Source organism: Apostichopus japonicus, chromosome 12, assembly GCF_037975245.1.
Source record: "Apostichopus japonicus isolate 1M-3 chromosome 12, ASM3797524v1, whole genome shotgun sequence".
Lineage (NCBI taxonomy): Eukaryota > Metazoa > Echinodermata > Holothuroidea > Aspidochirotida > Stichopodidae > Apostichopus > Apostichopus japonicus.
In genome coordinates this window covers 6,641,614-6,654,137 of record NC_092572.1, presented here as the reverse complement: position 1 = coordinate 6,654,137, position 12,524 = coordinate 6,641,614, and the positions used below count along the sequence as shown (strand labels likewise).

Below are 12,524 nucleotides of genomic sequence, written 5' to 3'. Positions count from 1 at the left end.
TTCTAATAAACCATTACAGTATTTATCATATTTTAGTACCCCTAGGCTGACCTGAAGCGAACAGTAGCAAGAACCGATTCATTCAAGTTTTGAGTTAACAGTCCATTCATCCTGTGAGAGACTATTTTGCAAGGTTTCCACACTTGACAAAGGGATCTTACAATGTATGGTATCAACATAGATCAGTGGCATTAAACGTTCCGTTTGTGCCTAAATATTTACAAGGTTTCCGCATTTCAACGTTTGTTGAACTCCATTAACGTCACGGTCGGTACTATACGCAGTATATATACTGTTAAGTTTCCTAAATGGCTTCGCAACTGTCATCTATTTGTCTTTTAGTATGTGAATTTTAACCATAGATTGGATTTTTATCTTTTCCACTCTTACCTTTCACTAAAGTCAAATATTACAGAAGCATGATATACACGCCCATACACAGAACGTCAAATTCGAAGTCTGACAGGCATACCGACAGACCGTTTTGCACGATTAGCCATCTTGGAGATATTAGGCCATCAGCTGAAGGGCGAAATTCGCTTGTTTCGTTCCAGCAACTGCGGGTCTAAAATATCTCTACAGCATAAAGTACATAAATTAATGAAGATTAATGATCCAAAAGTTCTCCATGTGCTTTCCTGCAGTTTTTCAGTAATGTCGCTCGAAAGATCGAACTATATTTTTTATTGCGTATGTTAAGAAGCCTGCCGTTTTACGTTCAAAAGTTGTGCGCCAGTGAGATATCTGTATCATGTGATATGAATTGTCCAATGAGCCATGAGTTCTGTGTGCAATCTTTGTAGAAAACAACAAACATGGCGGCTCCCACGGGCGATAGTCAGTCTCCGACACACGAAAATCTATAGTGCTCAGTGCACAGTGATTCTGTAAAATTTAAAGCAGTGAAGGCACTGACGAATAAACGATGGACTAAAGTTACTTCCTGCGCTAAAGATTGGCTTAATTTCAGCGGCGAAGACAGTTATATCGCCGTACTACTAATTACTCCATGGTCTACTACGATCAAGCGTGTGTTCAACAGCATAGTATGATGGGGTTCCACGATAAGTGTTACAGGGGGTTCATTGATAGCAAGCGCTTTGCTGTAAGAAAACGGACAGTACCAGAGGAGACCCCAAATGATTTGAAACGAATAATTGACGGAAAAGATCGAGGAAACCAAGCAGAAGCTCTGGTGTATTGCCTGTACAATGTATTATATGTGGGAAAAGAAACAATGCATTACTCGGCGTTGCAAACGGGTGCAGGACAAGCTGCAGCAGGCAGAGACTTTCGATGGAGGTAAGCTTAAGCATACTACACGACTCTACTTGTACTTCTGTGGCATAGTTGAAGTGTTAAGAGAAGTTGCATAATGCAAGATCAGAAGCTCTTGAGGGATAGAATCCAAGTCAAAGCGCACAGTGTTGGACCTGAACATAATATAATTAGTGGCAGTGTGTTTTGTTATAAGGTGGTAGGAATGGAAATTTGTTTAAAATTCTCCTTCTGGGGCACTAGCCTAAGTGTTAAATACAGGCTTCATAGTTTTCTTACTGTGGCCCTTTATTTGAATGATAGAGATATTATATTAGTTAAAAAAATAAGTGTAACAAAGGTGCAATATGGTTAGGTTTGCAAGGTCTTATGGTCAGCCTGTATAGCTTTACCAAAATGAACAAGTATCTGACTCCTTTATTATTAGTAACAGATATAATCTACCATTGTATAATTTAAATCATAACATTAAGAGATAATGTACTGTACTGTCAAAAAAAGCCTCTTTTAATTCTTTTTTTGCATGACAGTAGTTTGCAAAATTTGAATGTGTCTTTGTTTGTCCATAGACGATGAGCAGATCACATGGTATAAGTCTTAGTTCTTACTTGTTCAAGCTTACATTTTGATCAACAGAAATGCAAAACAATTTGCTTTTTTTATTTCATTTTATTAAAGTATTGCTTCGACAAGCAGCAGGAAAAAAAGATGAGCCCAGATTTTATGAATATTAGAGGAAAGACTGTGTTGCCATTGAAGTGAGGTACTACTCTCTATGTTGAAGAAACTAGATACAATTCTTGACAAGGAAGACATACAGATCTTAAAAGGTAAAGTACTGTCTTCAATGAGTGTACTGTCTTCATTGAGTGTTCAGGGTTGGATCTAGGACTTTTGAAATAAGAGGGTCCTCCCCCAAGGAAAATTAAAAAATTCTCTAAACGCTTTGAGATGCAATATCAGGTTTATCTTTCCATTGGAATTCTTAAAGTAATTTGCAACATATTTCTAGCTGAATTGTAATTATATTGGTACCCCATCATAAAATGTGAGACTAAAAAATATCTAATTTCATGGTACAAGGTGTTCTGTTCATCTCCATCCTCAGAGCAGAGTTTACCACCAACAAAAGATGCTCTGATCCAGCATGTTAAGCGCTGCACCAACCAGGCTGCTATTCACAGAGGGCATTACAGCAAAGGATTGATGCACTCTCACCAGAGGGACATGGATGGAAACTTGAAAATGATGACCTTATAATCACTTGGATGACGAAGCCACCTGACCCAGATGTTTTGCTTCAGTGTTTCAGCAGTAGCTGTAGAGTCCGAAAATGTCTTAAAGGAAGATGTTCCTGTATGAATGCACAACTACCGTGTACAGACCTATGTAAATGTAGAAATTGCAGCAACTTCCAAGAGGATGTTGAGATTGTTGATGCAGGGGAAGATGATTTGGAGGATGAACTGTGATGGTGTTAAATCTTGATATCTTAGTCTGAAATTTTAATCAAGTTTGAAGTTTGTGAAGAGGGTTAACTTTTTTGAAGTCATGTTGTCATTATTTTGTTCCCCAGAGTTTAAAGGAACTCAGAAAACATGAACTTATTCATATTCATTTTAGCTATTAGTAGTTTTATATAGATTACCCTACCTACCAGACACCTTATGATAAATATCCACATTTTCTTCAAATCACACTTTTTTCTGAGAGGGGAGGGGAGGGGAGGGGGGAGGAGGGTGTTATGGGCATGCTTTACCTCTTGCATATTCACAACTACATTTACTGATGACGATGATGCAAATACCGCGTCCTGAAACCAGTCAGAGGTTTATATACTGTTGTTGGGGAACCATCGCCCCTGACCCTGTTCCAATATCACGGTTCTTTATTGTTTTGCGGTAACATTTCGTTACCTGTTTTATTCATATTGTTAAAACGTTTTGTCTATCTGTTCAAGTTTTGACTGAAGGATATTCAAGTCTTTAGTGACTTTTATTTAATCTAATTATCTTCACCTCTACTACGGAATGGACTTTCCCTTTCCCTTTGCCATACCATATCTAACTTCCATGCAGTGAATTGAAGTGGATCCTGTTATAACTAGTACAACTGTCCTCATGAACTTTTAATCATTTATTAATTCCGCGCTGCGCCTTTTGATGAAGAACCTGTATCTTGAATCATCGCAAAGGCCCAGCTATACTACACCATTGAGTGTATCGACCCAGTCTTAATAGATACATTATTTCTTTCTATCTGGGGCTTAAGTTAACTGTCTTCGTTATTCACTTATTTGTACCATTCACCTTTATTATTCATATTATTTGTAGAATATAGAACTATTATTATTCAAAATACCATTCGAAACCTTGTTGATCTTTTCTTTTATACGTTAACTCCCTTGGAAACTCTTTTTGCAGGAACACGAATTATAAACATGTCGTTTCCGTAACATGGAGAAAATACCTAGTTTTGCGGAAGACTGTAGAAAGAGTACTAAGGTAAACGATATATACCGACTATAACTTTATTTCACATCTACGATATGCCATGACGTCTTAGTGTGCCAACTTATATATTGATTTATACAAAAGAAATAGCTCACTGGTCTTAGGACATTGGCACATCTCACTGTAACTAGGGATTTAGCTACATGTAAAGTAGAGAGGGAGGGGGTCACATGTGTAAAACAGTTTGGATGGGGAGTGTAACAATTATGGAGAGGAACTTTTCATTATATGTGTATATTTACGCATACATGCACAGACGAAATGCATTCATAACATAGGGGGAAATTTAAAAATATTTGATTTATTACAAAGCATTATATCTGAGTTTATTAAAAGTGGTACATTTTTATAATGAAAACCCTTAAGTTATAATGTGTAAAAATTGTATTTCATATTTCAAAGCTGAGAATGTGTTTTTTACCATTTTGGCGAAAATGGAGGGGGGGGGCACAACTTGTTATGCCTGAAAACAACCCTCACTGACCCTTCGACCAGAAACCTCTTAAACCATTCTTATAAACCTGACCCAACTATTATACAAACAAAAATATATCAGTCGTAATTAAACATATAAGAAAAGAGTGGTATGTATGCACCACTGTACCAAATCTAACGTTAGTGTGTTCCTAATACATAGCATCGTAGCACGTGATGTCTATATAACATACCCAATTTCGAGGGTGCGTTACGAAAATACTGCAGGAATTTTTTTTTGAGAACTTTTGATATAATGTCTGTGATGCATTGAACTACCCAAAAATGCTTTAAAAATGTAGACCCAGTGTTGCTGGAACGAAACTGATTTTACAGCCTCTTTTTGAGTTTCAGCTGATGGCCTATATGACTTCCAAGTATCACGTCACTTTTGACGTTGCACGCCAAGTTTATGACACACTCGTAATAATGGTAAAAACAATTTTTAACATCACAAGAAGGCACCATATGAAGATAAATACAGGTTCACCCACCATGTGTGAAGTTCCTATAGCGTACTACGGTTACGAGAAGTTTGTGACATACAAATAAGTCAAGTTTATCCATTAACCTCTATAGACCATCTGAGCATTCAACAAGAATGAATACGATGAACAATTTGTGAGTTTTATTTCTTACATGTTACTGTTGACTTTTTCATTACTTTAGCATGCGCGTTATGCCAAATATTGGTTTGTTTTCATTGATCTTTGCCTTGTGATCATTTGATATCAACGGAGCTTTCTTCAAGGTAATCACGAAAGAAATGTGCCTTCCATCTGCTTGGCGGGAGAATTCTGAGATACCTTACATATACACATACACGCGCACACACACGCGCGCAAAGTACTTAACTTCTTTTACTATCTCATCTTCCTATATGTACTGTATAGGGAGAATAGGGTGATGAGATAATGTCCTTAACCACTATCGGGAATATGAGGATGTGTGTACGCGCCCGTGTTTGTGTCTGGGTGAGCAAAAACGTATGTCGAGAACTCCTCCTATACCGTCAGTCCGATCAAGTTCAAACTTGGTTGTTATGTGCCTGAACATGTAAACTCGTGAATGCTTGATTCATGGATTGCCCTCTTGTTTCCGATGAGAAATTGGTAAAAAATATATAGTAAAATAAAAAATGTCGTTACCCAACTATACTGCCCACTACAAACTATAGTCGACCAAATTTAGTACCATAATTCTTGTGAAATAAGTAGCAATTAGTGTACAATTTGGTACAACTGTCAATTATTTACAATACCTTATCCACAGTATATACAGTAGAGAGAAGATTAAGAGAAGCTAGCTCTAACTTCAAACTTTTCAAAAGGTCTATGAGAGTGTGCCAAACAAACAGGTATTCATTTTATCTGATATCCAAGAATGGTTATTTTATATCTACGTCGTTGTTATTCTGGTAAAATTCAAATTTAATCATCTTCTTCTTCTTGCTTTTTTTCGTCGTGGCCAACTGTTAAAGTCCTGCAACTCTAAAGAGAAAAGACGATAAAACGAAATAAATGTAAAAAACAAGAACGAAGAAATAAAATAATTATAAACATGGACTTTGTAAATTGTTTTAGAACACTTCGTTGAGACTAACCAACAGTACCTTTACATTTAAATACAATTCCAGAGCAATTTACCTATTGTTTTCAATGATGGCATAACTGGCAACTTCGTTGGAGAGGTTGAGGTCCAATGTATGTTCTTCTCCTTCATCCACGCCGTTGCTTGGAAGTCTGCATTCATTCGTTATTGAAAAAAAATATTACACTTTATATGATATATATCATACATAAAATATAATAATTAACTTTACTTACGAGACTCTTGGTTATTTATAAACGTTACACAGTCACAGAAGAAAATCTATATATTTTTGTTATCACACATCACCTGTCTGTGACTCCGTAATGCAATCGTATGGTAACTAAGAATTTGGTACTGCCCAATTCGATTATCCCTGTTGGTTTGAAGATATTAATCGTCGGGGATGATACATGCCCGAGAAGATGTAAAAGTTACGTTTCCACCACACCACACAGTGTTGTGCTTTAATCACCTACGTGTTTATCAGAATATATGTTTTCTATAAGCTGAAGAAAATATTAATTATGTAGACCGATATTGGGTTCACATAGACTTCCGGTACCTTATTTGATAAAATCCAAGCATAATGTAAACTAAGACATTGACAATAGTAAGGCCAAGTGTTGTTTGTTTACCTCTCGTTATTAACATTAACACTTCTTAACCTTCCCAATTGCTTGTTTAAGTTGTTTTTCAAAGTTCGGTTTCGATACATCAAAGTAATGATTAAAACCAATGAATAGTTGCCACACTTACTCTTCATATGGGTCCAACGACTGATCTATTTGGATATTGCTACTAAAACCAGGGATATCTGTTAAATCCAAGGGGAATAAACATTTGTTAAAACCATATTATTTGTTTATTTCTTTAGAACGATTTTCAATTTATGGTGAGGAACTATATCCATTACTTGGCAATATTATTATAAAGATGCATTCCGATCAAGAATACATTTCAAAGAAGTATTGTAGCATTCAGCAGCCGAGTTTACATCATCCGCACACATTTAAGATGGCATGATACCACACTTGGTCACTCGGTCATTCATTGCTGGACGTTGAGTGGAGATGAAAGTCCTTGAATCATTCCTTGTAGTTAAAACAGTATTGACTGGCCGTGGGTTATTTTGGCCGGCTCTCACACCACGTTTCGTAATCCAAGAGCATTGATTAAGGGCCGCAAGTTGACCACACCCGGTAGAAGCCTAAGCGTATTACTGTGTATGGGCCTATCGTTAATTTCTCGTAGATAGTTTGTAAGGACAGCCCATGTGTGATAAGAATATAAAACCTCTAAAAGATGTGAAAATAAAAGATCAATATACATCAAAGTCCACACGATACAAAACAAAAAAATATATGAAAATTAACAATTAGAACGATACCATCTGGAAGGTTTTGGAATCCACGCTAGTATAACAATTGAGTATGTAAATGGTGAATCTACTTTTAATTCTTACGTCTAAGAGGTCAATAGTCAAGTAATATCAACTATGGTACGTGAATTTGTGCAAACTGATTCCATTCTTTTGCTACTGATTTACAAAAATTGATTTTTTTCCCAAAACTAAAATGTTTTCTAGTTATAGGTACATGCTAAACTGCACCATGAAGCTCTGTCTCGGCATTCAGTAGATATTTGATGCGGTAATTCGGCTCTGATATGACCATATTGTTGCCAGATACCAACCCTTCTTCATTACTGAGAATTAATTTAACTAAAAAACAAAACCATCATCGAATATTGGACGTTAAACATAATTATATATGAATTTCTTACAAAAACTTTTAACTACAGTGGTTGACGGCTCTCATTAATGTGCTAAACATCGTCATTAATTTTGCAGTTCCTATGCAGTTCATGAAGAGCTTTGCACCCCTTAGTAGTAAATGTCACTGCATTTTCTTATCCAAATGCCTTGGAACACAATAAATGATTCTCGTTACTCTCATAACAAAATTATCTGTGAACCTACTTCTAACATCTGGAAGAGTTGGTGCCTGGTTGTTGCTGGCTCGATAAAAATTACTTGGTAAATGCATAGAATTCCTTACCAACCGACTAAATCTATGATACATACGAGCGAAATAAGAAATACGTTATTTTCTCTTTTTGTCACGTAAGACAAAAAAGTGCAGTCAAAATTTCACCATGCAGAGATGTAAATATGATAGTTTATTACTTTAAAGTGTGACTAACAAACACATAAAACTAGAGGGTGGAAATTTCTAAGGATTTATTATTATTTTCACATATATCTCATTAATTATGGAATATAACGAATGCGAAATATGTTTCATTTTCGGTGTAACAATAACCTTAAGTAGAGGTAGGCCTAATGTTTATATCTCCAATAGCTTTGGACTTTAACTAGACGTTTGTCTATGTTCACAGATCTAAAATCACATACATACAATGACCAAGACAATGTCAAACCTACAGAGTACCCATGTTTGGACACACAAATGGTCGTCTTCCCAAACGATAAAATAATTATATTTTTCCAAATACCTTGTGACAACAGGAAGGACATTACGCGAAACCTTTTCTAAAAAAGAGAAAGAAAATAAATATACTTCTATATTACTTTTCTCGCATTTATTTAAATTAATTAGTCAATGAAATGAAATCAGAGCAAACTGTCAGCATATCAGCTTTTAAACAGAATTTTTCACGAACAAGTGAATTGTGCATACACACACTTCCGCTGCTCAGTTGACTAGGTGTAAAGAAAGCTTCACTTGAGGTGTGTAAAATTTTTTAAAGTGTTGTAAACAGAAGAAAAACCAGTTCGTTCTAAGTTCAAAAATTTATACTCACAGGTTTACCCTTTATTTCCTTTGAGGAAGTGAAATATGATATGACAGGAGCACTATTCGGCATTGCCATTATAGCTTCAATATAGTAAATACATACTCAGTATCACATACCTGTAGGATAGGTGACAACTCAATTAACTTAAGATTTCACCACCAATTTCGTCACTGTATGCAGCTCAACCATTTTTAATTAATTACAACTTGGAAGAATGCAATCAGTGGCAGTTTATGTGATATAATTGTCACAATTTCGATTAGGTGTTGCCAGCAATTGTTGTCTATATAACAGGAGTCACTCTTATTGAACTCCATATATACTGTTATATGTAAACTTACAAATTGTCATTCTAACCAGTTTGAAATTATTTCTCCATTTCATTTTCGTATTTGGCATCTTTGAATCTATGCATTACAGGGAAATAGTATATGGTCCTTTATCCAGAATACTTACTTTGATGATATCTAAACGTTACGAGTAACGCAACGATTATGACAGAGGCGACAAAAACGCAGATAATGGCTTGGATATTCTCCAGTAGAAATACATCAAATGTTACTGAATTTGTAAAAAGAAGGTAGTCAAATTAAAAAAATTACATCAAACGTGATTATCTTGAAAGCATATAGCTTGAAACAGAGATGCAAGATTAAACAAACGGTTTATATAGGAAGGTTATGATTCCTCGTTATCAATGACAAACTATATTTTGACACTCTGTAAATGTTCTTTGGTGTGTTATTGTAATAATACCTTCCATTACTTCCGTCATACTTTAAGTAATACAATTGATTTCAAATATTCCATATGTTTTATCCAGTTTTCAAAGAGCAATTGGAACTTAAGTTAAATACTCACTCTTTATATTAATCATAACAACATCGCTAACATCAAAATACCGAAACGTGTTGTTAGCCCGACATCTGTATGCCTCTTCCTGTTTACTGTATTTATTTATGGAGTAGAATTTCCACGTAACTTGACGTCGTTCAGTCGTAACCCTATCTATTGCAGGGAGCACATCCATTACATCTTCCCATTTGTCCAATACTTTTTTCTGGAGGAAGACATCAGGGATGGGATGTCCGTCGGTAGCACATTCGATGACTACTTGGTAGCCCCCATTTCGTACGTTTGTTTCGAAAATATTACAATAGTTGCTAGGACTGAAATTTGAAAGTTAAAAGAAAAACAACATTATTATTATCATCTGTCTTAGGTACCAAATCCAAACACCTGGAATGTACTATAAACGCCATAATTATATTATGGTACATGTACTACGCGTTTATAAAATTTCCTTCAAAAATACCAGAATTTCTTTCGAACAAACATAATTTTTAGCAATGTTTTAATACAACAATACTGGTATGTTCGACTTTTGGAGTATAATGTTTGTTAATAAAATACATTAAACTTTGTATGAATTTGTAATTGTGTTTCAACAAGAAGTCCATTGTTCTCCTCTTGAGGAAGCAAGCAGTCAATCTTCGCTTTAACAATTGCATGGCTTTATGTTGGCCTATATAAGCAGCATTATTGGATTTTATATTGAGAGATAGAAGCCAAGAATTTTGGAACTGACTCATTTGATTATGACGTGATAACTCCCATAGTAAACGTTGTGAATTTAAGTCACTTTAGTACAAAAACGTTTTAACGACTAATTCATCATACATCTTAATCGTTCAGTTATCAAATTTACAACAGTGATAAGTTTCTTGATTGCATATCATTAAATGATTAATATGCTTATGTGATTTAATCTTTTGTGATCTGAATGTCGCTATACTCACAAGTGACATTTATCCTCTCTTGTGTCGACGAATTCAAATTGTTTTCTATTTTGCAAACCAAGAACTTGTTGTGATGTTGTCTTGTTGCTGTGAAAGATACATTACTGCAAGTGGGGTTTTCGGTGACGTTGGATCTGTATGTCGTTACCAGTAGAACACCAATCGACCACAAATACTTCACTTGAATTCTGCTATCTGTGAATGTCACACAACATTCTGCTGACAAAGTTTGGTTCTCCATAACAGAGCTGATAGAATTCAGTATTGGACCATCTGAGAAAGATAATTGACGATTTAGAACGATGTGCTAATGTCAACAACATGGTGATTTACACTATTGAATATGTTAAACTATGGAACAAAAAATGGTCTCAAATACCTTGTACTACTAGCTTCCAATACCTGGCTTCCGGTCTACCGTTCACAGGGAAAACTGTTCTACAGGAATATTCCCCAGCATCATCAAAACTTACATCCTGTATTCGTAGAGTAGCAGTTTTCTCTTGTGTACTTATGTTATACATGCGCCCATCCCGAGTTATTGTTAGGGAGTTTTCTGGATCGTGCTTTACTAAGTTGACTCCGTTTTTGTTCCACGACACTAAATATCCACTTTCCGTGAAAGCAAACGAACACGTTAATTCCACAGGGAAACCGGCTTTTGCCAATTGTGTACGTGTAGTCTGCCACTGAACGTTGTGCTTATCTGTGAATAGGAAACATCGATTTTTAAAGGTACAAATAGAAGTATATCCAAGCGGTGCTAATTGGAAATCAAATTATTTCTCCCTAAAATGTGTTAATAAATCATATGTCACTGGTAGCAAACACAGAACGCATTCTTTAAGCTATTTTGGCTTTTTGATTGTAAATTTAAGTATTACATTTACATTTTGGTTTCTTCTCATAGGTTATAAGGACATGTATTAATGAATAATACTTTCTTAGTACCTGCCGTAGCCTGTCGTAGTCCAGCTGTTATCACGTACAGAAAAATCCATGTTGCGTATAACTTTTTAAGTAGCAACATTTTAAAAACAGGTAAAACGGAGTTATAGACAAGAAGATGCATCACACAATCATGTCATATTCTTCTCTTCAATGGAAATGGTTCCCTCTATTTATACATCCCCCTTTTTCAGCTGCGACACACTGTCGTGGAATACTTGTCCACTCTTTAAGGTAACTGATTATTACACAACTAGTGATTGAAATCCCTTTTGGCGCCTGCGCATTTGAAAACAATCAAGCCCTCATGATTTAACATCTCTTTTGGGTATTTTACAATTTACTTTTAGTAACATACCTAAAAGGGCACCACACAATGCACTAATATACACCACAGTAGATGAAATAGTGCTGAACAAGGAAGTTGAATTAAAATCAAATGTGAATACCCAGATAACTATATTCAATAACCGAACCTATCAACTGAGAGACTAATAAAGAATAAACCCATTAAACCCACTTGAAAGAAAGGGGTAAAATTTAAATAGTTTCACTGGGATAGCGTCCAACAGTCTCGTACATACAGTCTGTAAATCATGCAGTAGCCGATGAACATAAAGAATTATAGTATGCTTTTTTCGAGCGTCTTTAAACAAAAAGAAATACGTTGATGTCATTTGAAAATAACACTTGTCAATATCGTATTCTTTAGTGCATATTATCATGCTCTTTGTACATTCTTTATCTTTCTATTTTACGCTCTTTATAAACTATAAAGGCGTTTTGAACTTTTAATGAACGACTTTTATCCAAATGCGATGATGTGTATTAAATAAACACCTTGCATGTTTAATGAGTGGATATGGAATTTGGTTTGAGAAGAATGCACAGGAGCACTCTTACTATTTTCGTGCTTTAATAGTATGTTATAACAATTCTGTGAAAATTTCAAACAAATTAAAGAGATACCTGAATACGTCAAATAAAACATTAATGCTGTGTTAAATTTTGCATCCGTTCAATTAATAATTTGTGTAAGCCTTGCTGATAACTAATGGAGTTTCTTTCAGTGTAAGAGGGACATTATGACATATATTATGCA

At 35.3% G+C, this 12,524-nt stretch overlaps 1 protein-coding gene and 1 long non-coding RNA gene across 4 annotated transcripts; one reads left to right on the top strand and one right to left on the bottom strand.

Moving 5' to 3' along the window:
- The first annotated feature begins 543 nt into the window (after window positions 1–543).
- LOC139977510 (uncharacterized) lies at window positions 544–3,673 on the top strand. Its single transcript, XR_011796577.1, has 3 exons — window positions 544–1,302; window positions 1,957–2,108; window positions 2,387–3,673. It is a non-coding gene; the product is annotated as an uncharacterized lncRNA (long non-coding RNA).
- A 129-nt stretch (window positions 3,674–3,802) lies between these two features.
- On the bottom strand, window positions 3,803–11,880 carry LOC139977849 (uncharacterized). Of its 3 annotated transcripts, none has more exons than XM_071987536.1 (10): window positions 11,365–11,880; window positions 10,854–11,180; window positions 10,475–10,747; window positions 9,537–9,844; window positions 9,132–9,236; window positions 8,373–8,409; window positions 7,837–7,928; window positions 6,615–6,672; window positions 5,912–6,007; window positions 3,803–5,755 (listed from the first exon to the last, which is right to left on the bottom strand). In XM_071987536.1, exons 4-10 carry the CDS (start codon window positions 9,703–9,705, stop codon window positions 5,740–5,742), a joined length of 573 nt encoding a protein of 190 aa, XP_071843637.1. In that variant the 5' UTR covers window positions 9,706–9,844; window positions 10,475–10,747; window positions 10,854–11,180; window positions 11,365–11,880; the 3' UTR covers window positions 3,803–5,739. The 3 variants fall into 3 exon arrangements, with proteins under 3 accessions (XP_071843637.1, XP_071843636.1, XP_071843635.1); XM_071987535.1 differs by having other exon boundaries at window positions 11,426–11,877; XM_071987534.1 differs by lacking the exons at window positions 3,803–5,755; window positions 5,912–6,007; window positions 6,615–6,672; ... (1 more) ...; window positions 8,373–8,409; window positions 9,132–9,236 and having other exon boundaries at window positions 9,701–9,844; window positions 11,426–11,866.
- Window positions 11,881–12,524: the final 644 nt, after the last annotated feature.

Bases quoted from the DNA above. Each gene is read 5' to 3' on its own strand.
- LOC139977849 (XM_071987534.1), bottom strand. From the start codon at position 11,546: ATGCATCTTCTTGTCTATAACTCCGTTTTACCTGTTTTTAAAATGTTG. The intron at 11,181-11,425 runs GTACTAAGAAAG...TCCTATTCACAG, and splicing joins ACTACGACAGGCTACGGCAG to ATAAGCACAACGTTCAGTGG. The intron at 9,845-10,474 runs GTGAGTATAGCG...TTCAAATTTCAG, and splicing joins AGAGAGGATAAATGTCACTT to TCCTAGCAACTATTGTAATA.